The sequence below is a fragment of the Lepisma saccharinum genome, chromosome 16 (assembly GCF_977018435.1).
Source record: "Lepisma saccharinum chromosome 16, izLepSacc3.1, whole genome shotgun sequence".
NCBI lineage: Eukaryota > Metazoa > Arthropoda > Insecta > Zygentoma > Lepismatidae > Lepisma > Lepisma saccharinum.
Window position 1 is genome coordinate 43,770,410 of NC_139244.1, and position 25,086 is coordinate 43,795,495.

The 25,086-nt window shown below is 38.5% G+C and overlaps 1 protein-coding gene across 1 annotated transcript in view; it reads right to left on the minus strand.

Annotated features, from left to right (window-relative positions):
* Positions 1-11,655: 11,655 nt before the first annotated feature.
* LOC146000045 (uncharacterized) overlaps positions 11,656-25,086 on the minus strand; it is a 36,311-nt gene continuing 22,880 nt past the window's right edge. The window contains exons 3-4 of the mRNA XM_083137368.1: positions 19,715-19,843; positions 11,656-12,079 (exon numbers count right to left, since the gene is read on the minus strand). Of these exons, the coding sequence (XP_082993494.1) occupies positions 11,844-12,079; positions 19,715-19,843 (365 nt within the window). The 3' untranslated portion in view covers positions 11,656-11,843. The remainder of the gene's footprint in view (positions 12,080-19,714; positions 19,844-25,086) is intronic.

A 25,086-nucleotide genomic window follows, 5' to 3' on the forward strand; every position in this document is an offset into this window, starting at 1 on the left:
TAATTTTTCTATCGTTTTATTTCATACATTTCTTATGCTGGTAAGAAATATCCCTAATCAGGGTGGCGACAGACCTGGAAAACCGGGAAAAGTCAGGGAATTTGAGGTGTCAAAAAAAGTCAGGGAAATGTCAGGGAAATTCATCTTCATTGACATTTTATTTATTTATTTATTTATTTAAATATATCGTTATGGAACTCTGCACAGGAACAGGAAATCTTGTTCGTAACTTTCGGCCTCAACTTTTAGGCCCCTTTTATGCGCAACACAACCATGGCGCCAGAATGGCATATATATATATATATATAGCGAGAGAAAGAGAGAGAGAGAGAGAGAGAGAGAGATAGATAGATATATTTCTCTCGCCTGGGCTTCTCGGGAATTTTAAATTCGGACACTCTTTGGAGGAAAATTGTGTATAACTTGGGCACTATGGGAGCAATCTACTTCGGATAACTTTTGTTTTGCAGCTAAAACATCAGCACATGCAACCGTGTACAAATCAGAACACCGGACCGAGAAAGGGGGCTGGGGGCACGTCCCCCAAATTTCAATTGAAAAAACATAAAAATCTGGAGTTTGCCCCCTCTTCTCCTGCTATTTTGGGGAGAAGGCGCAAAGTTTAGTATTCTTTTCAAATAATGGACATTTCTCAAGAGAATGAAACATGTTTCATGTTCTTGGGTGCGATACAAGTTGAATAATGAGCCAAAATGTGTTTTTTTTGTTTTGTTTTTTTTACGAAAAATAGGTAATTTGCATTTTGGAGGAAAATTGTTATAACTCTGGCACTATGGAAGCAATCTATTTTGGATAAGTTTTGTTTTGCAGTTAAAACATCAGAGCATACAACCGTGTACAATTCAGAACGCCGAACCGAAAAAGTGCCGTTTGGGGGCGCGAACCCCGACTTTCAATGGAAAAAACATAAAAAATGGTGTTTGCCCCCTCTTCTCCCGCTATTTGATAAGAAGGCGCAAACTTTAGTATCCTTTTCAAGGAATGGACATTTCTCAAGAGAATGAAACATGTTTCATGTTCTTGGGTGCCATACAAGTTGAATAATAAGCCAAAATGTGATTATTATTTTTTTTTTTACGAAAAATAGGTAATTTGCATTTTTGGAGGAAAATTGTTATAACTCGGGCACTATGGGAGGAATCTACTTCGGATAAGTTTTGTTTTGCAGCAAAAACATAATAGCATGCAACCGTGTACAATTCAGAACGCCGAACCGAGGAAGGGAGGTTTGGGGGCGCGACCACCGAATTTCAATGAAAATAACATAAAAGTCTGGAGTTTGCCCCCTCTTCTCCTGCTATTTTGGGGATAAGGTGCAAACCTTAGTATTCTCTTCAAACAATTGACGTTTCCAAAGAGATTGAAACATGTTTCATATTCCTGGGTGCCGTACAAGTTGAATAATGAGCCGAAATGTGAAACTGTTTGGGAATGTGGAATGGATATGTTGCAGGGAGGGAGGGGGGTAGGTTGGTCATCAATATGAATTTCCCAGGCTTGCTCCAAACTTGTGTCAAGAGTTTCCACCCAAACATAAGAGTATGAAGGTCCAAAAAGCACATTCATTTCGTAATCAGCACCATGATACCATATGGTATCATCGGGGAGTAAAGGTTAAGGCTCTAAATATTATGTGAAAATGCATTGAATTATCATTTTTTCTTGTCCGTATGGGAGTAGTAAGGGGACAAAACTGTCAACAGATGGAGGGGATGGGAGCGGGTGGCGCCATCCAATAGTTGTCGGACGTCGTAGTAAGGCATTTTGTTGGAGAAACTGAAGGAACATGAAACAAATAGGTTCCATTGAAACAAACTATTTTTGTCGAATATCGCCACCCGACAAAGTATCTCACTACAACATGCCACAGAAATTGCATGGACTGCAACATCCAACAAAAATCACATGCATAAACAAGAAGAGCTTTAGACTGCAAATATGCTGCTGGAGTTTTATTACTCTTCTGGCTCACTTCAACTTATTTAATGTAGCAGTGCTTATGAAGGTTTTCTTTCATCATCCTGACGTATTACTGGTTTCGCACAAGTTAACATATGTTTACAATGACATTGCACTATTCTTAGATATCAAGAAGAATCCAACCAAACGGGATATATATTGAATACTATCACGAAAAAGTGAAACATAAATCTGCATTGGTGAACGTTTTAAAAATTGGCAAGTGCATGCTCCCAACCTCAAATTTACTGCAACACTAGTATTGCAATGAAATTAACGCCACTCTCTGTCCTATCTGTTTAAACTCGTGAGAGATGATCATTAATATCTCACTGAGTAAGGTTAATGTCCAATATTATGAAATAAAATACTAATAATAAATATGTAAATATTTTAATATCATATTTACTCGAATCATTCAATCATAAAAGCAAATCACTTTCTTCAAGAATTGACTTTTCTCTGCCAGCCCTGCTAAAATTTTCACTTTCCATCTACTGATTTATACGAGGGGTGGCCAGAAAGTAATTTCAGATTAGTAGGGACACTAACCATGAAAAATGGTAATTGCTGCGAAGTTATGTTTAGGAATGTGCAGTGATGTCTGGACACATTTTTCACCCTTTCGAAATATCGAAATAATGCGAATTTGGCATAAAATGCAAATTATTGGTGTTTTTAGCAGGTTTTTTAAAAAGAAATGTTCTAAAACAACAAAAAATTCCATGAAATCCAACATTGTTGTCTTTTCTAGGCCATGTTTGTGTACATAGAACATGCAAGTTTTCCAACATTTTACTCAAGAGTAAACTATAGAGTTATACGTACATGGAATAATTCCGACAGCCACATTAAATCATGTATTTCCCACGATTTTTTCAACTTCTATCAAAACCATTTGCATCACAGAGCAAAGTGGCAGGGTTCTAACAGGAAATCGAGTGCGTATCTACCGTCATACGGGAGCCACATCTTCGTATTTGTCACACGAGATATGTTTTGAATAACCAAGCTAAGTGCGCACCATCGGCATTTGTTGAGCGAGTAATAATGGAGCCCAGTTGTTAGGGTGTCTGACTACTATGCGCGAGACCCGGGGTCGGTCCCCTACGGGGGAGAACCGTGATGTTTTCCACCTATTCAAACTGCTTCGGCACCCACCCAGCATCATATGAAGCTGGTACCTTGAGGAAACTTTGAGGGATAAAGGTAGCCAGGAGCATGGTGCTGATCACATCACCCCCACCTTCAGCCATGATGAAGAAAGTGTGGGGCCCTAACTCCACACCCCTATTATACACCTTCATGGAAAAGTGCAGGGGAGCACTTTACTTTTACTTCCTCAAAAATCTGTTCCAACATATCAAACTGTCACGAAAATACATAGACCATGTGACCTACAATTTAAAATAATAGTTTAAAAGCACAATGGAGTATTAAGTTTCGGTATATTTGGCACATAAATGTTCTAAAGCAAAAACGCGAATTTCGGGAAACGTAACACTAACAAGTCAAAAAAAGATAATGCCAATTTTTCGTGCCATAATATATCGGTATCTGTCACGTGAGATTGATTGATTTTAATTTTTTGGGTACATCGCCACTTATGGTCATTATGCACCCTTCAGTATATACAGGGAAAATTCCATTATCTAAAATCCTTACCTTAAAATTAAAATAGGGTTATGGAAAATAACTTTCCCAAAATAACTTTCAAGATATCAAACTCTCATGAAGATGCATAAGCCATGTGACTTACAATTTGAAACAGTAGTTAAAAACACCATGAAGGTATAAAACACCAGATATTTGCCAGAAAATGCGCTAAAATGAAAATGTGAATTTTAGGAATAATAACACTGTGTAGTAAAAAAATATAAAATAAGAAAATACACCAATTTGAAAAAAAAAAAAAAAATATGAAGGTCCCTACCGATTAGGCATAAATAAAGCATGAATATCAGTTGTAATTTATTGCTTTAGTAACAGTGAGTCCTAACCTAATTTTCGGCATGATCACCACCGTTGTTCTGGCATTTGTCGCAGCATGGCACTAAATTTTGTTTGCCCATGGCATATACGTATGTCTGACAGCAAAGACTGGAACTATCTCTACCGCAGTGTAGCTGTCAAATCCTTGCTCTGCCAGAAACCTCTTCAGTTAAACAAAGAGATGAAAGTCGGTACATTCAAGGCCAGGGCTGTACAGGGAGTGGTCCAAGATCTTGTCTGCACCATTGTCTGACCATACTATCACTCATGACATCCAGTCTGCACACCTCATACGATTGCTGGTGGTTCTGTGCCAAATTCTGAGTGTGCAATGTAGGCTACATCACAGTCTGTGGGAGACTGTATGAGAGCTGCAATCTTTAACCTAGAACTGTCCTAAAACGGCTGCATTGCAACTGTACCAGATTACAGCTACATGCCACTTCTTCCTGCCTGCATGTGTGTGTGTCTATCTCTGACCACTAGTGCTGCGTATAGGCACCATTGGAGCTTTTTTGAGGATGCCCCTCGTATATGAACTTTCAGAAAAATTTTTTATTAGAGTGTTCCTGTTTTAATGTGTGGTTAGTTAAATCAGGTACCTATACAATGCAATTCTATAAATTCCTTGCATTAAATTTCTAATACCTACATACCCTTTTCGTCAGCATTAATGGTATAACTGCATGTTGTCAGTTTCACAGTACTTCACTTGGATATACTGTACTGAAGCAGAAATCCCATTGATAATGAAAGGAAATATGACACTTTATTTTGTGTGATTCAATTGTTTCACTTATATGCAAGAGTTAAGTTGTTTGCTTTACAGAGAAGAGAGAAGTAGCTTTATGCATTGAAAAATGAGTCCGCAGTCCGCACTCATGGTTCTTGCATGCAGAGGGTTCCAAACCTCAGTGGAAATATCCACATATAATACCGAGAATGTATAAGGAGACTGATAAATTACAAATTGTATTTCTTTAATCAATCACTCTTCACTCTTATCTCATTTAGTCGTAACTTTAAAAATAATCAAGTATTTTATTTTAAACTTACTGCGTATGACAAAATTCCGTAATCCTTCCCTATCTTGTGAATTGTAATAATTTTCCAAATTCACTATTTTGCAGTTTGAATTCAAATCATAGAGAATAGAGAAATTAAGTCAATTTCATAGAAGATAATATTGGTACTTAACAAAACCATACTGGATCTGTATGAGTTTATTATTTCCATTTGCAAAAACATCGATTTAGTTTTGTTTGTAATTGTCAGGGAAAAATGTAAATTTTGTCCTGGAAAACCTGGAAAAGTCAGGGAATTTCATTTCTGCTTGTTTGTAGCCACCCTGCTTATATAACTTAATTCATTTAAGGTTTAAAGGGAAAATAAAAAAATGTATGTAGAATGTAGCGTAATCAATAGGTAGCGTAGGTGAGGGGATACTAATTTCATGCCTTTCACATTCAAATTTCGTTGAAAATCTTCAGACCATTCTGCTCCCTCCAGGTTGCAACACTACGAACCAACGTCTCCGCGGAGAAGGGAGTTGGGAAATGTGGTGTGAGGTGCGCAACAGCTATTTTCAATGGATTGCAACATCTTGTTTTTAAACTTGTCACGTTATAGTGCCAGTTTAAATTTTTAACCATTTCGGTCCAACTCTCTCTCTTTTTGTAAAACAAACTCAAGTTGGCTTTGAAAGTATGTGGAGCGAACTTCAACATTTTTCATTCACTAGGTATCATACGAATTCACATACATGATATCGAACAAATTTGCGTTTCATTCATTATGCTGTCGTTTTTATGAATATGATTGTGTACATGGAGACCAAAAGACTTGGTTAGAGTATTTTGGTGTCAACCAAAAGGTACAATTTCTTCTTCGGCAACCTTCAAGTTCAGTGGTACGTTCCAACACTCAAACTCAAATAATCTTTTAAATACTGAGAGCAGAAGTTATTCACATCTGAACTAAATGACACCGAAGGAACTATCACAGCTTTGGATATGTGGTGTCACTTATGTTTATAATTTTTGTTTTTCTGGGCAAAACATTGTTGTCCAATTGTGTGTGTCTGGAACGAAATTTTGAAATTACCTATCTACCAGAACATTCTAATCGATTCAGTACATGTAACATGAGAGAGTGTGTTGTAGTTACACGAATTTGCAAGAACCATCTTGATTGATGTAGAATGTTACACAAGAATATTCTAGAATGTTGAAGAAGGTACAAGATTACTGTGGAATGTTGCGGAACGTAGGTGCCTTTCTCGAATGTTGTAGAACGTACAAGAATTGTGTAGAATGTTGTAGAACTTACAAGAATGTAACATATTTATGGAAAGTTCCAGAAAACTGTTAATGGGTTGTGATAGTTCCTTCAGTGTCATATAGTTCAGATGTGAATAACTTCTGATCCCATGGCAATCCCAAACTGAAACTTGGCATAACATTAAATCATTCTTACGTGCACTAAATATTTTTTCAAAAAAAACAAACAAAAAAAAACCTTTGACAGATATTCAAGGTCAAGGTTACAGACCTTGACAATACAACAACGAATATAAGTATGTTGTATACAGGCTGGACCAAAAGTTGCAATACATAGGAAAATAAAAATTTTGTTTTTAAGTTTCCATATTTATTTATTTTTTAACGTGTTCTTTTCTAATGTGTATTCATCAAGAGTGGGAGAAACGTATTGAAAAACAATGGTAACCACGTCGAGCATATTATATGAATACATTGTGGTCCACCCTGTATAATTGTAGAGGTTGTCTCAGATGATTTTCAATGAACCACAAATCACATCTCTAACTGTAATAGTAACTGAGTTATGACCCTTTGAAGTTGATATGAAGCTGGCCAAAATGTCTGGCTTTTGTCCATAATTCCAAAAGTTAGAGCATTTCAGGGCTGCAATTTGGTATCTCTATTACATGTATTAAAGTAAACTTACAAGGTGGTATCAAAAAGTTTCAAGACTAGCTCTATTTACAAGAAACTACTTTACGTTTACACACTACCACCTTCAAAATAGTCCCCTTGCACGGCAATACAAACATGTCACACACATTACAATCATCTCTGATCAGACATGCTATGAGCTAAGAATTCTAATGGACAAAAACTGTCCAGAGTAATAGCTGAAAGTAACTGCTCAATGCAGACACAAATAGCATCTGAGATCAAAAAGGATCTTACCCTCCAATCTTCCTATAATAGCTCCCTTTTTAGAATTCAAGTCACAGTCTTTGGCAATGATATAAGTGGAAGATTCAATACTATGTTGAGCATTTGACTTGTTATTTCAGTTGTGAAAGTTTACATCTGTGATCTGTTGTTTTTGTCATGTCATCTTTCTTCCTTCACCTATTGTGCTCAAGAGGTTGAAAATTGACATGAAACAATTCTGAATACAGATTCCTGAAGAAATTGTGTTTGGGGTGGGGTGGATGTTTAACTCAAACTTCATACTTTGCATTTGGATTGTAAGTATATTCACCACACAAATGAAAGCAATTTTAAGGATGGAGAACAGTGTACCCAATGTTCGTGTACAATGTGTAGCATTTTGAAGTTTATGGAACACTGCAGAAGGAAAAGTATGTTTTCGAAGGTACAGTCATGGCCACTTCTGGGTTGTAATGATCCCATTGACCTGCAATGGAATCATTACAACCCAGAAGTGTCCGTGACTGTACAATAATATGAGGGTTGGGAAGTAAGTCATGGCAACTATTTTTTTTGCAACAATTCAGGCTTTGCATGAAAATTCCAAGTATACTTATAGAAGTATGTATATGTATCCATCGGGGTTAGGTGGTAGAACAGCCACAGGCTGAACCTCGCCCTTTAATAAAGGAAAATTGAACCTTGAAGGTACTGTGGAATGTGTACCACGCGTAGTTTAGGAAAGCAAGCAAACATCCATAAATGGTAGCATTGTGTTACATGTTTTTATTAGTCAGAAAGCATACATTAGCATTACAGTAACAAGAGAGGAGCACACTATGGTAGGGCATTATTTGTCCACCACTCCCCGCCAACCCCCGTGGTAGAGTGGTTAACACATCATGCTACCACGCCAAGGGTCCCAGGTTTGAATCCTGACTTGGGCATGGATGTTTGTGAGTGTCCATTCATCATATCATCACTCATCCCTATCTTTGCAAATTAGTCAAAAGTGGCACAAAAAGCAAAGTAAAATAAAGCAAATCAACCAATCAAAGCCACAGCTCACTATGGCATTTCTCCTCCCGAAGAACAGTTATTTTTGTGTACGAACACTGTACACACCAAGCCATGTCCATTCTGCATGGCAGTTGACTCGACAATGAATTTCCATTACTGTCTGTGCGATAACTGTACACCACACTGCCATCTATTATGGGTGCCACGTTTTCCGGGACATGCTATTATATTCTGGTTCCACCATGTAACGTTGTTGACATGACTTATGCCCTCTTATATCAATATTTTTTGGAAACTCTCCAGAAGTGTAGTGGGTAATTCTATCACCTTTCAATCATGAGGCCCCAGTTTGATTTCCAGTGTGGCCATATAGTGCAGCAGTTCAGACTTCACTTTAAATTATAGGGTGTTGCAATGAATCAGGCATTTTGGCAACACTGGATATAACTAGTTGTTGCATCAGAGGCAACACATGACTACCACCACCTAGTAGCCCCTGTTTTACCATTCAGTTATGATAGAGTTGTGGAATGGGGCACAGTGCACACTCACTGTAAAAGCATATTACAAAAATAATGGTAGTTACGTGTCCGTAACTCATCAGGCACAGATGAGATGGATCGGACACATGAAGAGGATGGATGCAGAAAGACTACCAGTAAGAGCTTACAATGCACAAGGAGTGGGAATAAGACCAAGGGGGAGACCAAGCTGTCGGTTGAAATAGCAGATAGCGGAGAGAGTTAGGAGAAGAAAACAAGTTTGGAACACCGTGGAAAGAGAGGAGTGGTGGAAGACCAGGAAAAAATGAAGAGGCTTGACTTCTATGCTGACCCAGCCAAGGCAGGAAACGGCGAAGGAGGATGATTACGTGTCCATGCAGCATGGATTTTGGAAACTGATGTATTTGAAAGCAAAAGTCTTCCAACCACCACCCCCTACACATCCTGAATGGACTTAAAGGTTGGATCCTGGAAGAGGTCGCCCAAATTCCTGTGGCCATGCTGCAATGTACTATGTAACCTACCCAAGAGATTGAGAGAGTGTGTGGAACAAAATGGAGGTCACCTTAGTAATGTACTTTTCAAACATGAAAATGTAAGGATTTTCTTGTTTCGGTATTTCTTCTTCAGTGAACAATGTAGTTCATTTTGTCGTAATTATGCATGTTTCGTTGTGTTATATGTATTATTTTGTTTTCAGTGTGGAGTATTTAAAATCCCTGATTAATTTCCACACACTGTATAAGTGGAGACCAAATTGGCCCCTGTGAGTATAAAGTAAATATAAACTTTTACACCCAATCCTTCATATAGCTTCACTATAACAAAAGATGTTTAGAAAATGTCAATTTGACTCTTTTGATAGTGGTGTTGAGTTGTTTTGCTTCATGTCGGTCACATGAAGCTGTGAGCTTGATGGCAGAACCTTGGTACATGTTACGTGATACATTCAAATTCTGGTTGAGTCATAATTTTTAACAACAGAACACCAACTGTGGAGAAAAGTCAGTTTAAGTCCACTTTATACTCAAATAGGTTAATCGGGACTGACAACAGTTTAAAGTGGAATCTGAACCAGTGGCAATCAGACTTGGTATCTCTTGATTACAAGGCAATGGCATATATAACAGGGAGGTAGAAAGAAAGAAGGAAAATCAATTTAAATGTTCCAACAGATTTTTGATATTCCATTGTTTACTAGATTTCTTTGATTTATTATCATTCCAGTCTTCATTCTTTTGTAATTTGTTATACATTGTTACTATTTTTACTTGTTGCTCTTGACAAAGACATGTGTATGAGTATCAAACAAATTCTTCATAACATAAATGTTTAATTATGATAATTAGACATAAGTGAGTTACTAACTTTTTCTGTTAGAGGAGGCAATGAGTTTCCAAGTGGATGGTGGCAGAGGCCACTGAAATTAATAGAACCTCTACAAGTAAGTTTCGCTGAAAAAGTTAGTAACTTGCTTACATCTAATTATTATCAACAGCATATTTTATTCCCAAAACATGAATAAATGTTTAATATAAAAGCTTGAATACATCGGCCAATATTAAATATACTTCTTGTACTGGAATTAAATACACCTAGATTCTTCCTGTATTTGTGTAAAGAGTATTTTGCTGCAAGAAGTGTTATTTAAGTAAAAATAAGTATTTGAATATGATGATATTTTGTATCTCTGGGGCCAGTAGTATTATTTCCTGATCGAAAAGATATTTTGAAAGCTAGATTGTCTTGGTTGTATGTTAACTTTAAACAGAAGTGAATAGTCAGTTTCACACCAGGGGTGCATTTATTTCAATATCGTTAGAATGGGCACTGATACTAAAAAAGAAAAAGTGAATATACTAGATAGTATGGATTTCTCTCCATGTTGCAAGTGGAAGCAGTTTTTCAAGTTTAAGCTAGTCATGATGTTTGAAAAAATATGATGAATAAGTATTTTCAGAATCCCATGCATTCCTTTTGGAGAAAACAAAATGCTTCAACTTCAAGTTATGGCTAATCAAATGGGAGTATTTGTCTTTTCGGATGACAAATTAAATCTTCAGTGTGTTCTCTTTTCGTTCATGTCTTTTTCTACACATGGATTGGAAGTTTGATATTCCCAAGAGAACAAGTAAAATAATTGTCCCATAAGTGTAATGCTAATTTTTCTCCCCCTCCTATAACCATCCAGCACACAGACCTCTCTTTCTCCATCTCGCCTCTTTACTTAATAAGACATTTATTTAATTTCTGTGATTTGAAGGGCTCGGTTGTAAAACATGGTAAGTGACATTTGGTAATTTTTGAGCTACAAAATAAAATGTGCCATCCTTCAATTTTTGAGTGAAGTTGCCATGTCATACAATTTGCATTGGACTCAGTGAAGGCTTCTGAAATTGGTAAACACAACAGGAAAACAATTTATCTACAGTATAGCTTCTAATAATCTTTTTTCTTAATGAACTCAGAAATAACCAAAATGTCACTTAACATGTTTTACAACTGAGCCCTTAATTTGTCAAATGATTATAAATAAATTATTTTAGACAAAAAGGTAATTGACCGTTGAATATTTAAGTAGAGTCAAGGGGGAAATGTAAAAGTTAAAGGAGAAATTAATTAATTTTAGGTGTCATGCGTGGGACACAATACAAAACACAAGTAAATCAAAAAGTTAAAATTAACGAACAATATGTAAAATACACTCTACCTTCTAACTTAATTTGTATAGTACTTCAATTTTTAATGCAAATGACAAGTTTCGATTGTTCACTCACAAGGATAAAGTTACAGCATTGCATTTAATTTTAAAAATTGAGGTTCGAGCCTACTTTCACATAGAATGCCCCATAATATTTTTTGTATTACACTGTAGTATAGCATTTATACTACATATTTTCTAAATTTCTATGTGTAGTAAAGTGTGACTAGAACATTGTGCATGTAAAAGGACAGTGTCTTGTTAACTATCATAGTAATTAATAATAAATAAATTAATAAGTTGCAGTAATTTATTTCATTTTCTGGCTAGGGCAAAATTTGATAAAGCTTTACACTTTTCTCTTCCTTATGCAAGAACTTGCACTACATACGTAAATTATTTCAAATGTACATGTTCATAGATGATTTTCGATCATTTCACTTCCTCGATGTCTTATCGCATGTCTCACAGAACTGAGTCATAGAGCAGGAAGTTCCTGGTCAGGCACCAGGCTATCAGTGAAAGAAATGCACTGCACTTCATTGCTGGTGCTTTGCTGGCTTTTTGTGCTCCATTGCAACCATCGCCACTACACGACTCGATGCATGTCTTCACCTTCTCCCCTTTCATTATGTAGTTCTCGTGGCATTCGTAGTCCTTTTCTACTGGGCTGCAGGTGCGAATTAAACTGACCAGGGTGTCTGAAAGATAAATGAAAGAACAATAAATTAAATTGCAATTCATAAAAAAATGTTATATATTTAAACTAGTGCTAGGATTATTGTGATTAACATATTTTTTGGTAAGCGTAAGGTGTTCTTAAAATACAGAGTCTGTCAAAAAACATATACACGCTTTAACTGATGGTATCTGCATATTGTTTTTAGAGTTGCATTGAATTATCTGAGGAACATGTAGTATGATGTTTTCTCAACAGATGTCTGTATTCGTATGGCTCTCTTGACTAACACGTGGCGTATGATAGTGAATCAAGATGGCCACTGCACACCTGACGTTTGAGGAATGGAAGCTAATTTTAAAGTGGTGGTTCAAGTTTGAAAATGTCTCTGAAGTTCAACATGCTTAGGGGTGTGAGTTTGCAACACAACCTCCAATACGATTGACAATTAAATGGCTTTGTGATAAGTTTGAGACATATGCTACCATTTGTGATGTGCACAAGGGAAAATCAGGAAGACCTCGTACAGCTACAAGTCCTGCTTCTTCGGCTATGGTCTTAGAAAACTTTGCAACGTTGTCTCAGAAGTCTGCTACACAATGTGCTCGTGAGACAGGGGTTAGCAGTGCAAGTGTACGACACATTCTGAAAGCAGCCAAGTGGAATGTGTACGTACCAAGTTTAATGCACGCATTAAATGAGGATGATCCTGATCGTGCATGGAGTTCTGTGAATGGTTTCAGCGTATGGCAGGTGAGGATGAAGAGTTTGTGACTAAGATTGTGTAGTCTGATGAGACCCAATTCAAACTAAACGGTACAGTGAGTCGTCATAATTGTGTTTACTGGGCACCAGAAAATCCTCACGTTCATGTCGACAAGGCAGTCAATCTTCCGTGGGTGACTGTCTGGTGTGAACTGTCTTCTAGGGGTTTAATAGGACCCTTCTTCTTTGAAGGTACAGTTACTGGCGCCAGGTATCTGGAAATGTTACGCACATGAATTTTGCCAGCTACACGTGAACTTTATGGAAACAGTGAGTTGTTCTACCACCGAGGCGTGCAGGCTTTCCTAGACGAGAATCTGTCGGGACACTGGATAGGACGAAGAGGTGCATTTGAGTTCCCACCACATTCACCACATTTAACACCACTGGACTTTTACCTTTGGGGGACCTTGAAGGATGTTGTGTATCGCAGGAAACCTCCTACGCTGGAGGCCCTTCGTGAAGAAATTTCAGCAGCATGTGCAGAAATCCCCGCGGACACATTAACCAACGTTGTTCATGCAACCATTCGCCGTTGTGGTATGTGTCTGGCCGCTAACGGCAGCCATTTTGAACACCTCAAAGTTAATTACCATTTTTAATGTACTTATTCAATTTAGTCATTGCCATGATGATCCTCGAAACCCTAATCAAATGCAACTAGTTTTTGCCAGCACCTTTGCAAAATTATGTCAAATCTGTGACACATAGTATAAGTTACAGATTCTCATATGCACTGAATAACAAATTGCATTGACTGTTCTGTGACAAAAATACAAGATTAAACTCTGTTTATTTAAAATTTTTATTGAACTTCAAAATACTAAGTGGCACAAATTCCTACGACATTGTGAATGTTTTTAATTCAAACCGCTGACATTTTTTTAAAACTATTTTTTCCAACACCTGCATCAACGTATTTCAGTCATCGCATCTGGCCTTGCATTGTTGAATACAGTCGTCACTACACGCCACACCCTCTTCCTTTCCCTCCTTACCCTAATTCAGATTTCGATGCTATGCTCGAAACTGCGTGAGGTGAGAGAGAGATCGAACTTTCCCTTGCTGAAAAAAAATCCCTCAATTTGCAATGATAGCTGGGTTTTTTCTTGACTCTGTCACAAGAATGGAAAGATTGCAACACTACATGACAAAAAGGGAACAGTGCATGCCTGTAGGTTATGGTGTATCAAAAAAAACTTTTTTTCGAAATGTTAAGATGGCTAGTGCGGAAAAGTGGCCATTTGTGACCAAAAACACGTCTGATTTTTTTCAGATTTTTTGGAGGTCGTTTAGGTGGCGCCCATTGACCTTGAAGTTTTGATAGTGATTTGGTTATGCAACACGCACAACAATTTCACAAAAATGTCATTATTTGGCTATTTCATGTGTTTTTTTCTGCATTATGGTCATTTATTGTTTTGTTTATGGCAAATATGTTACATTCGTGCCTTAGGGGTAGTTTCCTATGCTGATTACGTATGCTTTTGGTCAAAAATTGTCAATTTGAGGCTAAAAACTCCATTTTTTCTATTGATGGTTTCCAATTGGTTTCGACTGTGTTTTATTCGAAGGTTTTCCGATATAAAAGACTAAATAAAATATTTTGGCTTTCTAATTGCTAACAGTTCCTCAATTACTGTCCAGCGCTTCGCTTATTTTCATAGCTTATTATGCTTTGAAAATAACCCAGAGCTCACCACGAGGAGGTGGCTGGACTGCGAGCTCCACCCACCCAAATGATGTTGGCAAACATAATTTTACTAAGGGGCAGGCCAAGATTTTCTTCTAGTTTTCTCCTTGAACTTTATAGTCACTTTTTGTTCGAAATGTCGGCATATGTTCTCTAGATTCCAATGTCGCTTTGATGTAGCCATCACGTGCGCTGGCGCCGAAAACGGAAGAAGCAGCCTCTGTAGATCAAATTCCACATACTACATAATGAAGGTGTACCCACCGGTGTGGTTTGGGATCAAGAAGGAACCATGGATAACTGACGGAGCCCGACACCTCTGGAATTTGATCCACTTGTCCCGATTTCTCCCACACCACTTGAGAGATCTGATTAATAGGGTCATTCAACAAAACGCATTCTTGGCCCATCCTGAAAATCTCCTGCTGGCTTTAATAACCGACAAAATCCCAGAAATAAGAAGTTTTGGTTGGCAAAGAAGTAAGAAAGCAAGAGGATTGAAAGAAAGGCAAAATAATTCGCACTTTTGTTTTACCAACCATCAATTTTAATGCAGACCAATACTATGACATGGTTGATTGAGCTTCATGCTCCCTCCACGAGCCTACGTTGGCCAATAATATTACAAATGAAGAAGTAGATGACTACAATAAAAACAAAAATATAGCGGAAATTCAAGACTTCCCCTGCCACACACAAGGAGTGGAGCGACTTGTGAAAATTATCACAGAGGCTGCTTCTTCCGTTTTCGGCGCCAGCGCACGTGATGGCTACATCAAAGCGAAATTGGAATCTAGAGAACATATGCCGACATTTCGAACAAAAAGTGACTATAAAGTTCAAGGAGAAAACTAGAAGAAAATCTTGGCCTGCCCCTTAGTAAAATTATGTTTGCCAACATCATTTGGGTGGGTGGAGCTCGCAGTCCAGCCACCTCCTCGTGGTGAGCTCTGGGTTATTTTCAAAGCATAATAAGCTATGAAAATAAGCGAAGCGCTGGACAGTAATTGAGGAACTGTTAGCAATTAGAAAGCCAAAATATTTTATTTAGTCTTTTATATCGGAAAACCTTCGAATAAAACACAGTCGAAACCAATTGGAAACCATCAATAGAAAAAATGGAGTTAGCCTCAAATTGACAATTTTTGACCAAAAGCATACGTAAACAGCATAGGAAACCACCCCTAAGGCACGAATGTAACATATTTGCCATAAACAAAACAAGAAATGACCATAATGCAGAAAAAAACACATGAAATAGCCAAATAATGACATTTTTGTGAAATTGTTGTGCGTGTTGCATAACCAAATCACTATCAAAACTTCAAGGTCAATGGGCGCCACCTAAACGACCTCCAAAAAATCTGAAAAAAATCAGACGTGTTTTTGGTCACAAATGGCCACTTTTCCCCACTAGCCACCTTAACATTTTGAAAAAAAGTTTTTTTCGATACACCCTACCGTAGGTATTATGTCTCAATTCTTGGTGCGAAGTGAGTCCGAGAGCCCACTGATCTAAGCCATAAGAAGAGCCTTGGTGTTTCCTCTACCCGCCGTCGAACACTGCGCCACTTCGGTACGCACCTGTCTGCACTTCCCAATTGTGTTTATGCAAATTCGATGCAGGTTACTCAGATAGAAAAACTGAGGTAAGGAAGAAAATGAAAGGTGATGTGGCCCGGGAACATTTGATGTTTTGAAGAAATTGCATTCAATGAATAAATATAATAAAAATTAATTACATAGCACATTTATTTGGGTGTGCATGTGCGAGTGTGCAAACAGGCAGCAGCCACTACTGCACAGATAGGCTAATTTGGACTAAATCTGCAGTTTAGAGTGGCATCTGAACAACTGTGTGCCTCCATTGTATATCAAACCTGGGACTCCTTCAGTACAAGGTGACATTAGCATCCTAAGGGCCCCAATATTAATTATGTGATTGTTGCTATTAATGAAGAAATGAACTGATTTCTGTTTTGCAAGATGAAAGAGCACATGCACAATTTAGTTTCTACTGTTTGTTAACATCTCGTACTTACCATGTGTATGCACGTACTAGCAGAGGTTGCAGAAAGGGAGTTTTAATATGCACTGTCATATGAATTTTTTGAGGGGAGGCAAAATTAATCGCACCTACCTAATAAAATAAATTATGAACAATTTTAAAAATGCCAAGATTCTGTGTTACAATTATAGTTAGGCCTAAATATTAATATACACTGTTACTACAATTTCTCTTACAATTCAGAGAATCAAGGGTGGGATTCAGATTCGACATAAATCTAGCTAGCTTGTGTGGAGACTGCTCCTCATTTTTCTTCTAGTTAAGGGGTGCATCCCTGCATTATGTGCCAGGAAGAAATAACCTATGTGCTGATCTGCCCATGATATAAAAAATCAATCAAACTTAAAACTTATGTATAATTTGTCATGAGCAAAATGTTTTGTGACATAATTTTTAAGGATAAGGGTTTACTTTGAATTTTCTCTCCCTCTATATTATTATAATTTAATGAACATTAATTGTAATTTTACATGGTCACATATGTGTCAATAGGGAAAAAAAATTACCAACCCATTTGCATACATGCATTACGTTGTACAAGTTATAGCTTACCTAAAATAAAGAAACTGTAATAGTTATTTCCACATACTTTTTTAAAGCAATTACAACTACGTGTATAACCAGAGGCGTGGCGTGCATGTAGCCGCTGTTACCGCAGGTAACACCAAAATATAAAGAATTGAAGAACCCGTCTTAAAATATTATTACGTACATAAACTGGTAATATTGTCGTAAAGTAAACATTGCAGACTGACATTTTTTCTGACACCGGCAAAAGCGAAGAGGAGGACTGATCCGGTACCCTCCACAGGCAACATGAGGAAAGGACCCTGAGCCCACGCAAGGAAGACTTTGCGTTGCGGCAAAGACTGACCGCGGGGGGAGGAGGAGGGTTTATGGTATGTCTGTTTAGCCGGCGCAGTTGCCGGTGACCCTTACCGGAAACATACCAGTGTTGCCATATTCAATTGACAGAAAAGAGCTAAGTCGCCTAATCGGGTCTATCTTACTCTGAAGGTGTCCAGTCACACTGGGGAACGATGGCGCAGTGGTAGCGTCGCCGCCTTATAATCAAGGGATTCCGGGTTCGATACCCGGTGGAGGCACAAGTGGTTCGGATCCAACTTTAAACTGTCCCGATTAGCATTACTGTTCATGAAGTGGACTTAAATCGCCAAATCAAAATTTAAAAAAATCAAATCACACTGGGGCAAAAGCAAACTACCAAGTGATATTTTGTATTTACACTAAATATCAGCGATTATGAAAGTTTTCTTTGTCCTTCTTCGACATCATGGGCGAGGAGAGGAGAGGGATGGGTATGGTCAAGGGGTCCGCTGTCCTAAAAATGTCAACCTAAAATTCTATATTTCACACATATAATATTATTTCGGTTACAGGAATTTGTGATAATTGTTGATAATACTGATTGAGATTGACATACGTTGTCGCAGGAATGCAATAATTTCGGATTGAAGCAATGTTTTTGAGGTGGTAGAACTGTTTTTGGGTGAAAACAATACTTACAAGCATAATTTCCAGATTGTTATCTTAGCACGCTCTGAAGTGTCAGGTGTCGCAGGTTCGAATCCTCAGCAAGAAATTGTTTTTTCAATGTTCGTTGTTATTATTTTACTTACATAATTATAAAAATTAATAATTACATACACAAAGAAATGATAATTTTATTTCAATAATTCACCATGCATCCTCTTCGTCACGATTATCCTATAAAGCGAAAGCCTTAAAGGTAGCAAAGGACGTAAAATATACGAAATAGTAGTGGTGTCAGAAATGAGATTTCAGTGGATTTAGCGAAACATGGGAGTGGGAGTAGTTAGGAAACAGATGAAGACTACATCTACTCTACATACGTCTTATTTGAAACGAAAAGTTTCGCGATTTGGGCAAATCTGGTTTCAAAAGAACTAAGATGGCAACATTACTAGAACTGGACTTCTTGCAGGTTCCGAAGGAAATATTGGGGAAGGGCCGATGCTGAGAGGGGAGGGGGCAAGGAGGGTGCTCCACGTGTTACAAAAGTAAGCAACGGTTTGTGGGAGGGACTGTGCAGTGGGAGTTTTGTGAGTGGTGTCTTTCGTCTTTATGTTGTTTTCGGGCATTGTCAATTAATTAATGAAGCTTTCTCCGAGTTCCGAGGTGGCGGGTTCATCCTATCTGGACAGTGTGTGTAATCGTGCGATAGAAGATATTTTGAAGCAATCTTTCGGTTCGTTATTTTGCAGAAAAAATCGAAATTGTGGCGAAAGGGAGGCCAAAGCCTATTTTGAACGATTTAAAAACCAAGTCGTCTGCTGGATATGACCGACATTTCAATGTTTCGTGGTATAACGACTATCCGTGGTTATGTGGATGTGTGCAGTTGTCGAAACTCTTTTGTTAGCCATGTAGTACTCTATTTTCAGGTGAAAAAAAAAAAGTGTCGAATTCAGATGTGGACCATGGACCATGGACCATGACCATGACGCACCCAAAAATTCAAATTCAAGTGAAAAACTTCTCTTTATGACAGCATCATAGAAGTTTTTTGATTTGATTTGATTGATTTTGCTTCGCTTGTGCCACTTTTGGCTAATTTGCGAAGATGGGAATGAGTGATGATATGATTAAATTGATGAATAGACATCACAAACGCCCATGCCCAAGCTAGGTTTCGAACCCGGGATCCCAGCATCATATAACTATTTTCAAAATCGGATTGATCTGCTCTATAAGTAGGCTAGCCTTCGATGTTTCTGTAAGTATCAAATTACGTATTATTGTGTCAACAACCAATGTTTGCGATTTCACTTTAGTCCTTATGTCAACATTTTTTTTCCTGATTAATAACTTTACCAAAATCTAGTATTGAATTGCATACGTATCAGATTAATATTATATGAACTACTTGGAAGACATTGAGGGGGAGGGGGCATGAGCTGGGAAGGCGCCCAAGTCTCCCTTAAATGTCCTACTGATAACCGGTAACACTTTTAAAAATCCACGCCACGCCACTGTGTATAACTAAATTACATTTCAAGATGGGTTACTGTAACAGACATACATGATGAGCAAGGTAACTTTAACTTCGTTACTGTTAATTCAGTTACACTGCTGTCTTTTATACTCACCATTAAGAAAGGATTCTCTGACGATGATGCAGAATCTAGCCTCATAGTCGCATGTTTTCGGTGGAGGGGGTTTATCGATGCAGCTAGCTGAGCTTTCAGATAGACACTGAACACATTGTAGTCCTGTAACTGGAAAGAAATTGTGAATATTGATTAGTACAAAAGTAACGTTGTTATTGTTTGGAATTGCTTAACATCATTATTGCATATGTTTCCAATACTTAATTAGAAAAAAAAAAGCTTTTGGGAAGGATTGTTAGGAATGCGAATCTTGGAGGAGACTGTTGATGCAGATGGTTACTGTGAAATCCCTCGTGATGGCACTGATGCAAACTGATGAACATGAACTTTGCTTATTGCTTATTCCATCAGGAAGGTTCACCTCCTCACTATGGCGAGGGAAATTTTGTATCGCGAATTGCCCAAAGCGGTTGGTTGGGAAGGAGAAAACCTACAGAATGGTCAGCCTGTTTCCCACATTTCACAGCCTGACTAATGGCTGTTGGGCTACTTGAAGTAAAAAGTTTAATGCCCAGAAACCACGATACAGTCACGCTGAGAGAAGCAATTGAAGAAGAAATTCGTCCCACTCCAGTGGTCATGTATCCTAAAGATATAAGTGAGTTTCCAAAGGGTTGCAAATTATGCTTGGATGTAAATGGTGAGAAGTTTGAGGCAATAAAATAAGTCTGGATGGTGTTGTATATTGTTCTTCAATTTGAAGAATAGACTTTCCAACTGCACTATCTCACTTCCCATAGCCAGAATGCTGTTGTCACACGATGCGATCAAATGTAGCCATATTTCTGACTCTACATATATATCGATAAACTTTTCCAGTCTTCACATGCTACTATTTCGAATAATGTTTTAAGGATATGAAAGCAATAGGAAGGTGGGGATTAGTATGTTGAAACAAGATTCAGTGGGAGTTACAGCATGGAACTAGCATGGACGTCACACACATTTTTCCCCAGGGAGGGGCAACTACTGATTTTATTCACACTCCCCCATCACCCCCTTCAATTTTGCCCTAAAGTAAAGACAAATTTATGGTCATTTTGGCATGAAAATTTACCCATTTAGTCCCTCAAACAAACTTACAATTCCGCAAATGGAATATACTGGATAAAACCCTGGGAACAAGCAAGACTCCACCTCCCACCCCCAAAAAACAGTAGTTACTGCCTCCTCAAAAACACTGATTCAGTTTGAAGTTATTGAATTTCTGGGACAACCACATAGTAGACTTGCTTGAAATTATCAGTCCCCTGTAATAATATTAATGTAAATGACTGTGCCTGGAATGAAACATTTTAGGCTGAATTCCACTCCTATTCCGGATGCAGACACTCATGGGTGGTGGGGATTAGTGGACCGAAGCAAGAAGTTGTAGACTAAGGATATGCCCTAAGATGCTCTTCTTTTTCAGTTCCTTGGTCAGAAAAAGTTTAAAAATTGTATCATGCTATTAGAGGAATGCACGTGTTTCATAATGTGTTGCCTGTTTTTGACTATTTTTGTCATAAGGACCTATTTGAAAGATAACTGCCTCTTTGAATGCCTAAAATCAGAAAATGATGAAAAATCAGTTGAATATACAGGGTGTCATTTTAATGGCGCCCACGGATCACAGATTCATATAGAGGACATCAAAACAAACAACTTTTCCCGGTAACATTTTTCTTGTTGGTGCGTCGATTCGACGCTACAGCCGTTCAAAAAAGACCGTTTTGCCGCCTGTATGCTGGCAACCCAACACAACATTTGATCGTACCTGTGACGTCATATCCTGCGGCGAAATAGCGCACGGCAGGGTTGCAAGGAACACAAATTTTGTAAAAAATGACAAACTACCAACCACATTATTAGCTGTAAAACGAAGCGAGAAACGCGTTCAGCAGACGGAACATCATAGCCTACCAGCCAGAAGATCAGCAGTCATCTCAGGGGAAGGGGGAAGTGAACCAACGATATGAGAAATGGTAAAAAACGTATTCAAAATTAAATGTTAATGTCGGATTTTGTCTCAGCGTACATCTCAAATATCAACAACAATACATTTTATTTGACTTGCAGCTTACACGTGGCTGTTTACGCCCAACTACATGTCAAATGTTTGCAAATCTCGTTGCAAGGTTGACATCTACAGGTTTGTGTCCAGATGCCTTGTGGTACTTTTGTGCTGATAACGGAAGTATTCGAGGTTCACGTTGTTACATTACGGCTAAAACAAGTATAACCACAGTAACGATCTAATGATGAATCAGTACCGAATGTACTGCCCTGTTCACATTTGCAAACTATTACATGTGTATCCGGTGAATAGATAAACACACAGTCGTCTTAGAGTTTGTATTACTACTACTTATATCCCTGTATTTTCAATCATTTTTGCCACTTGCCTCATAATGCTCTGAATGTACATTATATTATCTGTTGCTTACCTTTGGAATTTTGAGTTCTTTCATTTCTATTTTGTCATCTGTTCAGTGTGTCACAGACAACTAGTATCAGATAAAAAAGGTGGATAGACTAAATTGTAGATGCCAACTTGGTAACGAGATTTGCAAATAATTATTTGACATGTAAGCTGAGACAAAATTCGATATGACCACTTCCACTTGAATTCTATTTTCTTTCTACTATTTTTCGTATCGTTTGTTTACCTCCTGTTAGGTTACAGAACGTGTTTTCTAGTTTTGTGTTACGGTACATAATGTGGCTGATTGTAGCTATGTCATTTTTCGCGGAGTATGTGTGTTCCTGGCAACCCTGGAACGCATCGCTTCACGACGGGATATGACGTCACAAATGCAATCAAATGTTGTGTGTGGTTGCCAGCATTCAGGCGGAAAAACGGGCTTTTTTGAACGACTGTAGCGCCGAAATGACGCACCAACGAGAAAAATGTTTCTGAGAAAAGTTGTTTGCTTTGATGTCCTCTATACGTTTCCGCGGTCCGTGGGCGCCATTAAAATGACACCCTGTATACCGCGTGAGGCACCCTAAAAGTACCACCTGAAATAGCGAAGAAACCAGAAACAATAGCGATTTGAGGTTTGCGGGAAACAATAATATCAAATGGGGCTCGTAAATCGGAGGTATGGGGTGGGTCGAAAAATATCGACAAATGGGGCATCTGGAGCAAAGTCATATTTTTTTAAATAGAACGATATACAATAACATGCATAATATAAAAGAGCACACGCAGAGAAACACAACGCCGTTGGTCTCATGCATCTACTGCACATAGGAACGAAGATATGGCCATGTGAAAATATGTAAACAAACTAACAAGTGGCCCACTTGACCGTCAGTACCACGACATGTAAGACTTCTCAGGTGCCTGACAGAACTGCCTTTACGCAGAGCAAGTTTTGATAGCAGGTCCACGAGATCGTGTTAGTTCATAGCAAGCAGTCGTAGTGGTAAGAGCGAAGATTATGGTGTTCACAAACATAGAAAAAGCGGACATGATCCAGATTTATGGGGAATGCCGAAAAAATGCATCAGAAGCCTACCGTGTGTACGCAGAGAGATATCCGGACAGACTACAGCCATCTCGACGTCTGTTTGGTTAGTTATTTATTAAATGAAGAGATACCGGAAGTTTAACACCACGAGCACGTGTGCGGAACAAGCCAACTACAGGTGAGGCAGGTGCAACAAATGTTCTCGCCGCTGTTGCTGTGAATCCGCACGTTAGCTCCCGTGAAATTGCCAGGGATGCTGGGATGAGTCAGCGAAGTGTATTGCGCATTCTACACACACACAAGTTTCACCCATATCATATCTCCCTCCATCAGGAACTTCACGGGAATGATTTTGTGGACCGTGTTCGGTTTTGCACATGGATGTTACGACACGACACACCCGATTTGTCACTTATCCTCTTCACTGACGAGGCAACTTTTACCAATCATGGAAATGTCAACCTAAGGAACATGCACTATTGGTCGGTGACAAATCCACATTGGCTTCGCCAAGTGGAACGCCAGCGCCCATGGAGTGTGAACGTGTGGTGTGGTATAGTGGGTGAACATCTCATTGGCCTTTTTTTTATACAAGGGATACTGAATGCTGACCGATACATACAGTTTTTACAACATGAACTGCCTGTACTATTGGAGGACATACCACTTCAGACAAGGAGGGAAATGTGGTACCAACATGACGGGTGCCCAGCTCACAGTGCAAGACGCGCTACAGCATGTGTGGAAAATACATTTCCAAATCGTTGGATTGGACGTGGAGGGCCTGTCAAATGGCCGGCTCGTTCCCCAGATTTGTCACCGTTATACTTTTTCCTGTGGGGAAAGCTGAAGGACATTGTCTACCGGGATGTGCCAACAACTCCAGAGGATATGCAACACCGCATTACTGTGGCCTGTAGGGACATTCCCTACGAGATGCTACATTCTGTGCAACGATCTTTGCGTGGGCGCCTCGTTGCCTGTATCGCAGCTGACGGCCACCACTTTGAACACACACTTTGACAGGTTTTCGCTTCTTACGCAGTGGTTCTTCGACATACTGTCATGGTCATTTTCATTATGCTGTAACACTGTCAAATACATGGTGCTGACGATGTCTACTGTATTTTTTCTTCCTTTAATACGTTCTGTCTTCATCTTGTCCAATGGCTTCCGACATCTCATACTTGTACAGTGGGATCCATGAGTATTACCCTGCAAATTGTCCATCACTATGTTCACGCACTTTATTTGACCTAATAAGAGCTTCAAGAATTAAAAGAAAATTCAAAACAAGCTGTTGACAACTTCTGCAACATCATACATAAAAATCCATCGCTTAAAAACATATAGGATGTAAGATAAATTTTAATGAAAATAGTCATGGACAATTTGCACGATAATACTCATGGATCCCACTGTACATGCCGTGGTACTGACGGTCAAGTGGGCCACTTGTTAGTTTGTTTACATATTTTCACATGGCCATATCTTCGTTCCTATGTGCAGTAGATGCATGAGACCAACGGCGTTGTGTTTCTCTGCGTGTGCTCTTTTATATTATGCATGTTATTGTATATCGTTCTATTTAAAAAAATATGACTTTGCTCCAGATGCCCCATTTGTCGATATTTTTCGACCCACCCCATACCTCCGATTTACGAGCCCCATTTGATATTATTGTTTCCCGCAAACCTCACATCGCTACTGTTTCTGGTTTCTTCGCTATTTCAGGTGGTACTTTTAGGTGCCTCACGCGGTATATTTTCTTAGTTTTGAACATGTCCATCAATTTTATCACTTTGTGCTATCGCATGGTGCATAATTTGTGCATCTGTTGGTAATAGCCAATCAGAGTGCACTGTATTTGATGGAAAATGCATCAGCAACAACTAT